A 15,157-nucleotide genomic window follows, 5' to 3' on the forward strand; every position below is an offset into this window, starting at 1 on the left:
CCGATGGAGGAAGTGGGAGTTCATCATTTGTGCATCTTGTAATTGATGCACAAACTTTTTATTTTGCATAAACATCCGGAGTCTACTGATGACCATATCGAAACGAAACGTTCTATTGACAGATCTCTGCTATTGACTCTATGAGAGATTATTATGGATTACATATTATGTTCACTTTTTAAAAGACCGCTTTGCCTTTAGTACGAATCAGTCATCTGGTGTCGAGCAGTGTCGAGTCGCGACAACAAGACGTAACTGTCACAACCTGAGACGATTCCTTTTGAACCAGAGAGGATCTGCTTGAACCACCTATTATTCTTGAACCGTGTGTCATAGTGATAATTCGTCGTTTCTTGTTCTTCTTGGACCCGACCCTCTAACGTTATCAACTATTCGACCTACCCCTCCTACCACTTATTATCTACAGTGTCTACAGTACTTCCATTTGCTTCCATTGCGATTGCGAATAATCAAGTCAATGTTGTCGTTAGCAGCCAGTGCTATTTAACTAGTATTAGTACCATTCGCGCTTTCGTTTACCTACTTTCTTAGCCGATTCAGCTTCCTCGGCCGTTTCGAGTGGAGTTTCGACTTCGACGGAATTTAATAACGACTTTTATCTTTGTCGTGTTTAACCTCTTACTCCGTACGAGTTTAGGTTAACTCTTCGAAACGTAATCAAATTATGCATGTTTCGATACAGTGTACAATATTCGAGTCGTGCCAAAAAGTCTCTTCGGCAACCTGAAATGATAACGACTAGTTGGAAAATATACTCAGCGCGTAAGGATTAATCATTGTTCTTGTCCCGGCAATTTAAATACGTAAAATTTCTTGGTGACGATTGCGGGGAGAATGTTGACACGACACGCTATAATCACAGAATCTAACCCGGTCGCGACAGTGCCAATAAATATTGTTGCTACCGAAGATGGTAGAACGCTACTGGCAGTGACAGGTGAGAAAGTTCTATCAATAATACTCGAGTATAGTTATATGCGAGTGAATCTATGAATAAGAATATTTACAGAAGACAAAGACGGTCTATTGGAAGTTATCGCGACTCCGGTTACTCTTATTGGTCACAACGGCACAGCTGGGTCGTTGATGGATATCAAGAATGGTTGTTTGATATTACATCCAGTATGTCGATATTTTCTCTCTATGTATTACTTTTCGTGTAACTGTGTATACTATATATTACTATGGAATACTTTTCAGTCTCCTCTTCAAATCGGTTTGGACTCCGGCGAAGGTTTGGATCTCGAACTGTCCAAGCAATGTGTCCGAGTCGATTCCGATGATCCGAGTCAAATCAAAACCAAAGTAGGCTCGGATACAATTAGTGATTTCCTTGACGACGAGTCTTCGCAGAGAGAGAAGAGCAACGAAATTGTTAAAGGGAAGTCGACTGCCATGATCGCTAGAACGAATAGTCTTGGAAGACCCAAAAAGAGCTCTGCCGTTGCATCGAAAGTAACTCAACGATATCTATGCTATTCGCGATTTGTTGCTTGTATCGCTTTGTATTCGTGTAGAATACAGGGAAAGGATTAAACGACTAACACAGTGTTTTATTATCAGGGTAAAGAGGTCTTGAGATGCGACATATGTCAGCAAGAATTTTCCAAGCAAGCTCCATATAAAAAGCACATGGACAATCATGCGGAGGAGAAGCCACATCGCTGTCCAAAATGTTCGGCATCTTTCAATGTACCGGTAATTAAAAGTACTCTTTCGTTTTGGTTACGCTCTTTAGTAAACTTATTGGTGGACCGTGATACACCAAGGTGGTAACCGTTGCCCGGCGATGGGGTTCTTCCAGACAAACTTCACGCTTCACATGGCTACACATAATTCTGGCGACCCGAGGTGCCCCGAGTGTGGTAAAAAATTTACAAGAATGGCCAGCTTGAAATCTCATATGCTGTTACACGAGAAGGAGGAGAACTTGTTTTGTACGGAGTGCGAAGACGTTTTCTCGACCAAAGTGAGTGCACATTGAAACTCGAAAAGTATTCTTCTTAACAATGAACATTACGTTGTTGTAGACTCAATTGGATGCGCATTTGAAACTTCACGGAGAAAAGTGGACAACCGAAGAAGCAAGGAAATGTAAACTGTGTAATAAGCAGTTCAGGCAACCGGCATTGTATCGACTACACATTCGCGAACATTACAGGGTAAGATGCAGCCGACGTTCTGAGTAATATTTTTTAGTGTGTTGTTATCTTGTAGTTGCAGACAAAGGTGGTAAAGCAGACAAAAAGAGGGGCCAAACACAAAACGGTATACAAATGTACGATATGCTTAAAATCCTTCCAAAAGCCAAGCCAATTAATGCGTCACATTCGAGTGCATACGGGTGAGAAGCCGTTCAAGGTAAATTCATTTCAAATCCACAGAATTATAGTTTGATTCAGTCCGAATCGTTTTTACTCGATTTCTATTGAATCCCTCAGTGTACGGTGTGCGGCCGTGCGTTCACGCAAAAGAGTTCTTTACAAATTCATACGTGGCAGCACAACGGTATACGACCCCATGCTTGCGAGCTCTGTAACGCCAGATTTAGTCAGAAAGGTAACACGATGGCTAATTTCGCGATAATAATTATAATTAGACTGCGGATCTTTATGAATTTATGAAGAAATTGATTGGGGGTAATATTTTAACGTTGTTTTTAATGTAACAAAGTCATCAAGGGATGAAATCAATTTTTATTTTATTCCTGCTTCCCCCACAATCAACGCAGAACATTTTTATTTTGCATAAAGATTTGCAGTCTAATTATAATTAAAACCAACGCTTCGAATGACAACTATCTTGATGGTACCCAACGCGCTAACTGTAACTATTTCACATGTACTTGTAGGCAATTTAAATGCTCATATAACGAGAGTTCACAACGTGCCAGAGGGAGAGCCTATATACAGATGCAACTATTGTTCTTGCGTTTTCAAGAAGCTTGGCAGCTTGAACGGTCACATGAAACGTATGCATACAGGAGTGAACGAGGTAACGCGGTAATAACGAAAGCACGAACTTATTTGGGTATAACGGTAAATTGTGCCGGAACGATTTGATACAGAAGTATATGATTTTCAGGACAGTGCTACCGTCAGAATCTCCGAATCAGCCGACACCATGGAATCGGACATACGAGCAACAGTGAACAACGTTATAACGCAACTGGCGTCTTTAGAGTCGAATACGGACGAAGTTGAAAAGGGAAAACCAGAAAACTTCGAGGAGACCGGGTTATTAGCAAATGTCCCTACCAAGAAAGATATTCTACAACAAGCACTAAAAAATAGCGGGTTACCTAGTAGAAACAAAAGTTCGTGCGATGATCCATCAGAAGCAAAAAAGTTGGATGCACGGACAAATTTCGTTACCTTGCTGGACCGAGCATCGGATAGCGGTACCAGGTAATCCACGCTACAACATTCGCATATCACCTCTGAATTCGTTTCATTGATATTTTTGCGCGTTCTTATTATAGAAAATACCTGACGATAAAGCAACGGTGTGTAGGGAACATAAGATGGTACGCGTGCACGTTTTGCCATAAAGAGTTTAAGAAACCATCAGACCTGATACGCCATTTACGAGTGCATACGCAGGAAAAACCATTCAAGGTACGAGCACGAATAACAAATATGCTTGAACACTACTGACGTATCTTTCTGTTTGTAGTGCACGCACTGTTATCGTTCTTTCGCTTTAAAGTCCACCATGATAGCGCACGAGCGTACTCATACAGGTACCAAGAGATATGCCTGCGGTACTTGCGATAAAACGTTCACGTGCCACAGTAGCTTGGTTATTCATACAAGGTGGGTCCGTTGCACGTTTTATTTTATTAGTTGGAGAAATCGTATCCTAAACAGCCATGTTTTTTGTCGTAGATCGCACGGGAACTCTGACGAATGTTTTAGCATATCGATTGGTAACGGTAACGATAATGATAACGGCACTGGCCATGATCACGGTCACGATCACGATCGCGATCATAATAACGATAACGATAACGACACCGATAACGGTAATGCCGATATTGACGCAACCGTTAACGTAATCGCTCGTTGCAGTAATCGACAGAAAATTAAAGCAAACAAGTCAAAGATGTCTCCGAAAACGGAGAGCCTCGCGTCTCAAGTGATACTGCAGGAGCCGTTGGTAATCAGTGACTCCGGAAACAAGATATGCGTGGTACAGATACCTTCGAAAAAACGTGTTTACGATGCTGCGATCGATCCAGCTAGGCCGCATAAATGTTGGGTGTGCGAAGCGGCATTTCGAAAGATCAGTCATTTGAAGCAACACCATCGACGACACACCGGAGAACGTCCTTATAGATGTTCCAAATGCGACAGGTGTGCATTGGCTAACTCACACAAAACATTAATATTTCCCCGAGATGTCAGCTGTCGTTCTTTATTTTACTTCGTCACTTTTACGTACCGCCACGTAAGAAGTTCTTTACCTGTTTACATACTTGTTTCAGGAGATTCACGTCGAACAGCGTTTTGAAATCGCATTTGCACACGCACGAAGACTCCAGACCTTACGGGTGTTCCATTTGTTCCGCAAAATTTTCCACGCAGAGTAGCATGAAAAGACATTTGGTTACTCACAGTAACAAACGACCGTTCATGTGTCCATATTGTCACAAGACGTTCAAGACTTACGTGAATTGCCGTAAACATATGAAAATACACAAACACGAGTTGGTGCAACGGGTACGATGTGTTTACTGTAACAAGCGGAAGTTGCATCGCAAGCGTAACGAAATTAATTATTAATCGACATATTATCGTTTCTTTCCCCCTCAAACGATAGCAACTGGAGCAACAAAAACTGGTATCGCAAGAACAGACTACGAATAGGTTGAGTGCGAAGGAGAGCTCTAAACCAGAAACAACGACCGAGCTATCTTGCTGCTCTCCGTCCAGTTTTCCTTCCGGTAACGTTAACGATGTACCACTCGACGTGTCTGCAGATACCGACACTGGCACCGGCACCGGCACCGGCACCGTTGTCGCAACAACTTCCACGTTTTCCGACAATCCGCTGTCTTCGGTCAACTTATCTTTCCAAGAACGAATGGGATCAACCTTTCCACATACTTTCCCGCATCAATTTCAAGGTGTGATCGAAGCGAAAGAGAAAATAAGGCCACTTTTATCGACGAACTTCGCCACTTCGACATCTATTAATCGTACGCGTATTGCTTTGCACTTTCTACACATACAATATGTGTATACTGAATACTATATATGTATATTTGATCTGACGTACGAATATTAGACGAACTGCGTACGACAAAAATTTTCTCACAAAATTCTAATGTGCTTTTCAGAAAATATGACTGAGATAACCGTGACAAATCTAGAAAATCCGCAGATGTTGCACATCGACGAAAGCGGTTCGGTTACATTACCAGTTTATTCGACCGATCAAGCTCTAACACCGGTATGCTTTTCATTCTTTTTCTACTGCATTACATGGCCGTTATTTCGTTGTAAACGTTCTAAATTTGCATTCTATTCGCAGGTGAGCATGCAAGAAATCGAAGAGACATTGAACCAGCAGCTTTTCAACATCGGAATGAACCTTGGTTTGGGAAGCGACCATTCGAAACATTCCTGTGATACCAGTGAATTGCAGAATGCAAAATTGCAGCATCACCAACCTGCGTTAAATGTCATTTACACGAGTAACAACAATTCTAATAACAGTAACAACGCGGAACACTCTGAAGAGCAAGTGTTCGCGTCGCAGCTGGACTCGTTCGAGATTGATCATATTACTTTGCAAGTTAGTTATCCAGATGTAATACAATTTCCAATATACGTGTAGACGAAAGTATATACATAGAAGAAACACTGTTAGCGAACGAAGACACATTTATCTTTCAGCCGGATGCTGAAATGACACTGGACAATATTGGCCTCGAAACGAATAATTCGACGAGTATGGCAAGCATATTGCCGCAAAGTGTGAAAGGAGATTTATCGAATCAACTTGCCATTTCGGCTGTTTCGCCTGAAAATCTGACCGACGGTCACCAAGCTAGTGGGTACATGCAAACCGTGTTGCTAATTTCCGAGCAAAATCTCACAGTAAAAGAAAATACGAGCGATCAATTGAAAATACGCGAGACTGAAAAGAATGCGGATGGAGTCGTAAACGATCCAACGTTTTTAACGTAAGTTGACCGAAATTCTCTAGAGTCTAGAGCAGTGGTCGGCAAACTGCGGCTCTTCCACAAATGACGTGTTTAAAATGAATGTATTTCATTTTAATACAATTTTCAATCAGTCAGCGTGTTACAGCTAAATTCAAATAAAGAGCAATCTCTACTTCCAGGTTTTTTGGAAAACGTTCGCCGGCATACTTTATTTTTTTTGACACTGTTCCACCAAACGGACACTTCTGAGATTTTTATACAAAATAGGTTAGCGTCGTAGCAACATTTTAGTATTTTTTGGTAGATGTCAACCCAAGGGAAGATAGTTAAAAAAATTCCCCAAACAAATTAATTAATTATTTTCAACTATAAATAACTAGCAAAAAATTCTGAAAATAATCTGAAATATAGAGTGTATCTATATCTTTTGTTTGCCGTTTATCCCATGTCGCGATATCTTTTCTCGTTTTAGAGCGAATTGCATTTAAGTGCGGGGGAATTTACCTCAATATCACCCCTATTGGTGGGGGTAGACATTTGAAATTTTACACAATGTTTTTTTAGACGTAAAACGATGTTTTAAGACAGGAATCAGGAAAATCGGAGCGGGGGCCGCTGGCCTATGCTTATCCGGCTCTCAAAAGAAATCTAAATCGTACTGCTGAATATTTTGCTCTTTTGACTAATGAGTATGCCGACCACTGCTCTAGACTATATAATCTACGAATGCGCGCATAACATCGATACACGATGGTAAAATAAAATCGTATCATTTCAATGTTTGCAGGGAACAGTTTCGGAGGACGTCCAAGATTTCGCCTAAGAGCCAGACAGTATCTTTGTCGTTCGAGTCGTCTCTTTGCCCAAACGATGAGATCAACCCAAACCAATCGCAACAGGGGGAGTCTTTGTTGCAGTGTCATATGTGTAGCCAGCAAGGATTTACGGCAACCAAGTTGAAGGTAGGATAAAAGCGAATTAGTCCGTCACGACAATCGATCAACATGGAGGTTTTTTTAATTAAAGGAGCACTTGAAAATCCATCGCGGTAAGAAGGAATATCAGTGTACGGAATGCTCTTCAAGATTTTACACGAACGGTGGATTAAACAGACACTCGAAACTACATACGAATAAACAGTAAGTACTCGAGTTAGATCGGATCGAACGAACCGAAATTGGTGTTAACGATAGTCATCATTTCTCGCAGACAATGGAAGAGTAGTTCGTCATGCGAAAAATATCTCGGTGATAGAACGCAATCGCGATCGCATAGCAAGGTTCATGAGAGCTTCCCGTGGAACGAGAAGGATGTTTCAATTTTGTCGCAAATACCGGCAACGGTAAATAACGAATCGTCGTTGAACGACGTCACAATAGATTCCGATTCAACCGTGTCCGAAAGAGTTCTGTTGGACACGGTTGCGGAACGAGAGGTGATGGATCGAGTACAGGTAAATTGTTGATACACACATTATTGCGATCGGCGTTGTAACGATTTCTCTTTTCGAATGAATATGTTTTAGCACGTAGCAACGGAGAAAAAGGAACAAAAGGAGTACACGAATAAATGTAAATATTGTCCGAAAACGTTTCGTAAACCAAGCGATCTCGTTAGACACGTCCGTACGCACACGGGGGAACGTCCATACAAGTGCGACTATTGCAGCAAAAGTTTCGCCGTGAAGTGCACGTTGGATTCTCACACTAAAGTTCATACCGGCAAAAAGACGTTTCGTTGTCACGTGTGTAGCAGTTTGTTCGCGACGAAGGGCAGCTTGAAAGTACACATGCGTTTGCATACAGGTGAGCGCTATACTATAGTATTGCATGTAATAGCTATGCTTTATTGTTCAACAAGCTTTGTACGTAGGTTCGAAACCGTTCAAATGTTCCATCTGCGATTCGAGATTCCGGACCTCGGGGCATAGGAAAGTACATTTGTTGAAACACGCCCGAGAACACAAAGGTAATTTCAAGAGGAAACAGAAACATTTGAAAGTTGCTGCCATTGCAGAAGTCGCTATGGCGACAGATATTGAAAAATCCGACGATACTGGTCGACAAGAGGTGTGCAGCTACGCAGAAGAACAAGAATCGCAACAGCAACAGCAAGAACAGCAAGATAATCAGCAGCACTACGAGCAAACGTCGCAAACAACAGAGGGAGAATATTCGAATTTGCAAGCAATTAACGTCGAGACAACTGCTTCGTGTTTAACCGACCAAATCACATTCGAGGCGGAGGGATCCGTTCCAAACAATAATTCGATACTGTCCGTAAGCGACGGTAACCAATTGGTGGCCAACTTACATTTTCTCCTGGCGAACGGTCTCGTTACCATACAGACTGACGAATCGTTGTTAACCCAGCCGGCATCGACTGGCAATACACTGCATCAACAATCGACTGCTGTCGCCGATTCCGTCTGTGCATCGATGATCAATATTACCCCTGAGATCGGTACCGACCAAAGTATTTCTGCTAAAGAAACGATTCACGCGGAGAACGCATTGAAAGCGCAACTATCGTCTCCGTATCAATTGCAGTCAAACAACTGTCTTTTAACCAGCGTTGCAGCGCCATCGCGGATAGAACAGTTCGCGAAGGTTCCGACCATTGAGAAGTGCTTGCCGACACTAGAGAAACCCTCTACCAAAGGAACTCCGTCGAAGAAAGAGTGCGACGTTTGTGGGAAAACGTTCACGAAACCGTATCAAGTCGAACGTCACAAACGAATTCACACGGGCGAACGACCGTACAAATGCGATTTATGTGTCAAATCGTTCGCTCAAAAATCCACGTTACAGATGCATCAAAAGCACCATACAGGCGATCGACCATATCCTTGTCCACGCTGCGAATATTCTTTCACACAAAAAGGCAATCTTCGCACGCACATGAACCGCGCTCATCGGCTCGATACTGTCGACTCGAAAAAAACGAAACAAAATCAACAGTCGTTGCAACGCAAGTCTCCGGAGAGAAATTTGACCGAGGTTAAAAGTCTGAATTTAGATGACATGTCGTTCATTGAATTTCTTAAATAATTCACCGTCGTTGTAACATCATCGTAATAATTTATTTTCTTTTTTGTTCTCTCTTCTATTATTATTATTCTTTCATCATCATCATGATCATGATCGTTGTTGCTATTATTATTGTTTCTTCCCCGGGAAGACAACTCATTGAAGAAAGTGGGAAAAAGTTTGATTTGCGAAATCAGCTATAGAGACAATAATGCTCGTATCGTTGTTCCTATAGTGTATAGTATAGACCAGTGTTTCCCAAAGTGTGGTCGCGTACCCCTGAGTCTCCTGTTGACTAGTTCAAAGGACGTACACGCCTGCTACTTAAAGTGTTACCGATTTTTCTTAACGGAAGGGGTGCACAGATGTTAAAACTCTGGGAAACACTGGTATAGACTACAAAAGGTACGAGGAAGACGTAAAACGACATTGTGTCATTGGTTGATCGATTATATTTTCACGAGATAAAGACGTTTTCTATGTACAGAATATACACACGTTCGTATTTATACAAAAATAAATATAGATTCCTATCGTGTGGTATATGCGTTTGAAACGAAGCGAAGTATTGAGTTTTGACTAGCACGGCGAACTGTGTTAATGTTTGTAATTACAGTTGGCCTCGGTTGTGGGACAGCCGTTCGGATGATGTTCGTGAAACCAGCACGGCTTCACTTTTCTTCTCACCGATGCTCTCCTTCTTCTCTTCGACTTTTCTTGCATTTGTTCACCCGGTATTCGAAACTGAACTTTCCCTTGTGTAACCCGGAACACGTGGCTGTGATTTTTCAGTAAGGTTTGAAGGCCTCCACATTCTTTCCGTAACCGTATCAAGTTCTCGCGTGGAATTGATTCGGCGAGATACTTCAATTCGAGACATCGACCGGCGTTCCAAATCTTTTCGATTGACCCGTCGAGAGATATCACGCGACCATTTGAGAGCAATTGATTCGCTACGGTGTCGACAATGCCCGTGATCAACGTTTTCTCCAGTTGCGTACAGTTTCGCACTTTTTCCACCGTGTCTCTCGGTTTAAAATTACAAATCCATCCGTTTACGCGAAACGCTTCTTCGCCCGCAACTGCGTCGATGCTCGTGTTCTCGTTCTCTTGTCGAATCAGTGTAGCTTTCGCACCGATCATCTCTTCGATACGATGCTCTCTCGTTTCTAGGTCGACGTCGCGTCTTTTTCCCCATCCGATTAAACAGATTCGTTTCGTCGATGGTATTCTTAATTTGTCGACATACGTATTAAAGCCACATTCGAAGCATACGTTTTTTATGTAATCTATGTACTCCGAGTACTGACTCTTCGCAGCAGAGTACCTCTGATACTTGGAACCGTCGAGTTCGTACGGACAACATGGCAACAGAAAGAAACGACAATCCGCGGAACTGCGGGCGGCGATCACTGGAATCCACGGTGTTAATTCGTCCGAATGGTTGCCTATTATCCAGTCGTAGTCTGGATACACTGTTGCGGAAGATGGAATGATGGTGCGAACCTATGAAATAATACTATCATCGTTCCGAGTTCCGAGCGTTTAGATGAAACGTTTTCTTGAAAATCAACAAATACGTTACCTGCAACGGCGTTTCAAGCGGATACAAGTCCCAAACTTTCCTTCTGCGCAAATCAATTCCTAAACCACGATGACCCTCACTGAATAAGATATGCACGAGCAAACCATTTCCACAGCCCAAATCCAAGAAAGATTGCAACTCTCTGGTTCCTCTTTCCAATCTCTCCTTCTCCCATATTAATAACAGGTAAGTAGCAATAGCGATGTCTTCGTAAACAAATTTCATCGGATCTGTATTTTCCGGCCAATTCTCTATTAGTTTCGCGCTGTATTTTTCTTTCAGTTCCCAATACAGTTTCGCATATTTCTCCGCTGACACGAGACTCAACGATGGTAAACGCGCTGTCACGGTTTTGTGGCGCTGTGCACTTCTCATCCATTTCAACAGACACGGGAAAAGCTTTTTTTCCAACCATTCTATACTAGGATCGGGTGTAGTGTTTCCCAACCGATGCACGCTTATGCTAGTGTAACCGTCTTTTCTTTGTTGTATTGTATACGCTCTCATAGGACCGAGAGACCTCTTCTCCGTGAAAAACGATTTGTGGACATTTATTACTCGATTCTCTTGTTTCTCCAATAATGAAAACTCTATACCAGAGGAAAATACATTTGGTATGCGAGGCAATTGTTTTCGTACATATAAAACAGTTTTACTCTCGGATGTGACAGCGGAAACCTTATCCGTGATACATAGCGCCTCCGATAACTTTTTTATGTCTATATCATCCTCGTTGGGCGATACGGTCACGCGAGAAAGGTCCAAAGATGAAATACTCTGAAAAATGTCAGATATATCGCAGACTACTTCAACGCTTAGTATTTCGACGCATGTTAATAGCCTGCGATTAGCAACTTGGGGATTGTCGCACCAAATATCGATCGCTTTCCAAAACTGCGAGTCGGCGAAATTAGTTTCCAAACGTGTCAATGTTGTAAATTCCATTCTGAACTATCTTCTTCTTAACTATCTTCTTTATTTTTGTTTAGGCTTTTCCGTGGCTTTCGTTTTAGCATACTACAAAGTAGATAAAAGTTAAGCATTACAATGTACTGAAAAATAATGTTGCTATTTAAATACGCATAGAAAATATATACCTTGTTGATAATCCATTCTGCGTCTTGTACCGCTTTTCTCATTATTTGTTGTACACGTTCCTTGTCTGGTTCGACAACGTGCTGTTTGAAACTCTAAATGATAAATAAATAAATGCATGTAATATACGTGAAAACTGTTTAACCGAAAACGAGGTTGAACATAGTGTTTTAGGTTAGACTGTTAGACGAATGAAAATACTTATTTACATTGGTTATACACGTTTCCTACTACGACCAATTCAAAAGCCAGAAATTCACCTGCTTCACTGAATGTTTATAAAATTGCTGCGCTTCCTTAGGTAATCTTTCACATTCTCGCAGCAAAAATTTATAAAGCAACTTCGGAGAACCAAGAGCAGCTTCGCGTAACTTTGCACTAGCCATTTCCACAGAAAGTTATTCCGTTATTCGCACGTTATTCGTTATTCCTGATCCTGAAACACATAAATTGTTGGCGCTATTTCACGGCGAAAACTGAAAATACGAAAAAAGAAAACACCAGATCTATACCAGAGAGGAAATTCTATATATATTGTATATGTTTCGTGGTGAGATAAACAAGATTAGCCTTGATCACGGTAAAGGTGAGATGTGAGATATGTACTCTGAAAAATGTCAGATGTATCGCAGACTACTTCGACGCGATTAGCAACTTGGGGATTGTCTCACCGCATTCCAAAACTGTTAGTCGACAAAATTAGTGATTATCTAATATAATTGTCTGTACCTCCTGTGCTGCAGTATTACACAAGAAGTCTGACGTGTGCCGAATCTCTCCGATCTAAATAGTCAACATTTTTGTTATAAATGTTTAGAATATAATTTATGTACACGTACAATACAAACATTTTATGTATGAATCTGCAATGATTAATAAAGACAATGTAATAACAAAGAGTATATCTGCGTATATATATTTACATATTGAACCACCAATGTCTCCCGAACAAGCAACTTGTCGTTGACTTGCACTACTGAATTTCGTGGCACCTCCTGCGATATCATGTTCTCCTAATACACTCAATTTTCGAGACTTTCTAAAATTTTCGCCAATTTTCGACGGTCTGGCTTGTCGTTGACTAGCACTACTGAATTTTCGAAAATTTTCGACCGTCTGACTTGTCGTTGAGTTGCGCTACTGAAATTCGTGCCACCTCCTTCGCTATCATGTTCTCCTAATACAAAACTCGATTTTCGAGATTTTCGAAAATTTTCGCCAATTTTCGACCGTCTGGCTTGCCGATGACTCGCGCTACTGAATTTTCGAAAATTTTCAGCCGTCTGGCTTATCGTTGACTTGTACTACTGAATTTCCGAAAAAGTGCCGAAAATTTTTCGAAAATTCTACTGAATTTGATTTTACTACTGTACAAGTCAACGATAAGTCAGACGGCCGAAAATTTTCGAAAATTCAGTAGTGCGAGTCAACGACAAGTCAGACGGTCCAAAATTGGCGAAATTTTTCGAAAATCTCGAAAATCGAGTTTTGTATTAGGAGAACATGATATCGTAGGAGGTGGCACGAAATTCAGTAGTATGACTCAACAACAAGCCAGTTCAGACACTTCATAGCGACAGTGACTTTTTTGGACACGCGGAAGTTATTTCATGTAAATCTCGTACATATCCATAATTCAAGCATCTAGCTCTGAATCTTATTAATAGCAATTATTATTGAACTTGTTGCTTCTAAATGTTTGAAAAAGTATTCTAAAAAAGATCTCGTTTCAGAATACTTTTATAAATATTTAGCTGCTATAAAAACTGTAGAGTTTTTCGCTAAGACATTGAACAATTTCGTTGCAGATTGAAAAATTTATAAGAAATCGACGAAAGCTGTGCTGTAGTAATAGATGTCTGTACTTAGTACAGCTGTAAACTACAAACTTTCTCTAAAAAATACTACACCGCCTGACTGTCATTTTAATGGTTTTATAGGTGTGGACGTGCATAATTTGCAAGCGCGCGCGTCGACGAAAAAAAACGAATACATGCGATTCATGATACACGAAGGTGGAAGACAGAACGAGATTGTACAGGGTGTATAGAAATAATATGAATTAGAAATGAGTGGAAAATTAACTTTGTTCTTGAATGTCAAGGTCAAAAGGTCAACAATTTTTTAAATTATTGCATCATAGTTTATTAAACGCGAGGATAAAAGTACAGAAGGAATCATCGATCAAAACTCGATCGTTCCCTTAAAAAATAATTTAATCACCACAAAGTATGTTTATTGAAACGTACAGATTGATGAATAAATACGCACACTCTCTCTTGTAAGTAAGTACGCTGCAATCCATTCGCTCGATGCATTCATTCTTGGAAATGATGAAAGTCGAAGTTGATATTTAAAGTTAAATTGCGGCCAAGGGTGGCCGAAGGTGGTTGAGATTGTTTAAACACACTTAGCTCAATATCGCACCTTGGCGAAACGATCAGTGCCAGATCAAAATTCATTACCGGGATTGTTGTATGCTTCCATAAATAAAAAATGAACGGGACTACCTTCCGATTAACCCGTATTAACTAATGATTAACAACTTTTTCAAAAAATTATTATTGACAGACAAGCGTTATGTCTGTGGTAAACTCTCCGGAAATTTTCAAACAAACCTGTTGGATAGAGTGTTTCGTTTTTACTAAATACTTACTCTACAATTACATTCAGATAAAATTCCAAGTTGACCGTTGAATAAATAACATGCAACTTTAACATTGTATGTAGTGTATTGTACTGCATAATGGTAGTACATACATGTACATTTGTGTATATGTACAGTTTAGTTTAAAAAAACAAATGTGTAATTGCGTAAGTATTCTCATTATATGTTTCCATTCGACTTCATTATTATTATTTTAATTATATTTGTAATAAATTGTGATTATGTTACGATAAATAAAACAGGAAGTTAAATATGTGTGTACATATACATATGTATATGCACTTATTAAAGACGATTTCAGTTCAACTACAAAGTCCACACAGCAAAGTTGTTGATACTGCTCAGCAAAGTTGGCAATACATAACACGTGTAAAGTGAATACGTCAAGCATCCACTTTGAATTCAGTAGCTTGTTTAGAACGTGAGAGACTGAACTGCGACAACTTTGCCTTCCGTTGGTATTTCTGTTGTTTTCAAAGAACTGCTTCTCCTCAACGTAATAAAATCACGACTTCATACATACGTCTTTTGTCTTCTAGATTAAAATTGCGCTCACGGTACTTGTACGTAATTCCTGAAATGAATAA

General features: G+C 40.5%; 2 protein-coding genes across 5 annotated transcripts; one reads left to right on the top strand and one right to left on the bottom strand.

Moving 5' to 3' along the window:
• Positions 1–16: 16 nt before the first annotated feature.
• LOC143213960 (uncharacterized) lies at positions 17–9,778 on the top strand. 4 transcript variants are annotated; one of them, XM_076434367.1, is made up of 24 exons: positions 17–958; positions 1,031–1,143; positions 1,222–1,476; positions 1,585–1,719; positions 1,826–1,990; positions 2,052–2,183; positions 2,239–2,382; positions 2,463–2,580; positions 2,873–3,015; positions 3,106–3,428; positions 3,503–3,638; positions 3,697–3,836; positions 3,909–3,935; positions 3,966–4,376; positions 4,508–4,742; positions 4,843–5,221; positions 5,363–5,475; positions 5,557–5,820; positions 5,922–6,211; positions 6,981–7,155; positions 7,220–7,332; positions 7,403–7,646; positions 7,719–7,998; positions 8,066–9,778. In XM_076434367.1, the coding sequence occupies exons 1-24, from the start codon at positions 856–858 to the stop codon at positions 9,241–9,243; spliced, it is 5,616 nt and encodes a 1,871-aa protein (XP_076290482.1). In that variant the 5' UTR covers positions 17–855; the 3' UTR covers positions 9,244–9,778. The 4 variants fall into 4 exon arrangements, with proteins under 4 accessions (XP_076290482.1, XP_076290483.1, XP_076290481.1 ...); XM_076434368.1 differs by having other exon boundaries at positions 3,909–4,376; positions 4,843–5,149; XM_076434366.1 differs by having other exon boundaries at positions 1,034–1,143; positions 3,909–4,376.
• A 41-nt stretch (positions 9,779–9,819) lies between these two features.
• On the bottom strand, positions 9,820–12,303 carry LOC143213970 (putative tRNA (uracil-O(2)-)-methyltransferase). The gene is made up of 4 exons (XM_076434394.1): positions 12,112–12,303; positions 11,905–11,997; positions 10,808–11,824; positions 9,820–10,728 (listed from the first exon to the last, which is right to left on the bottom strand). Exons 3-4 carry the CDS (start codon positions 11,750–11,752, stop codon positions 9,820–9,822), a joined length of 1,854 nt encoding a protein of 617 aa, XP_076290509.1. The 5' UTR covers positions 11,753–11,824; positions 11,905–11,997; positions 12,112–12,303.
• Positions 12,304–15,157: the final 2,854 nt, after the last annotated feature.

Source organism: Lasioglossum baleicum, chromosome 12, assembly GCF_051020765.1.
Source record: "Lasioglossum baleicum chromosome 12, iyLasBale1, whole genome shotgun sequence".
NCBI classification, from domain to species: Eukaryota; Metazoa; Arthropoda; class Insecta; order Hymenoptera; family Halictidae; genus Lasioglossum; species Lasioglossum baleicum.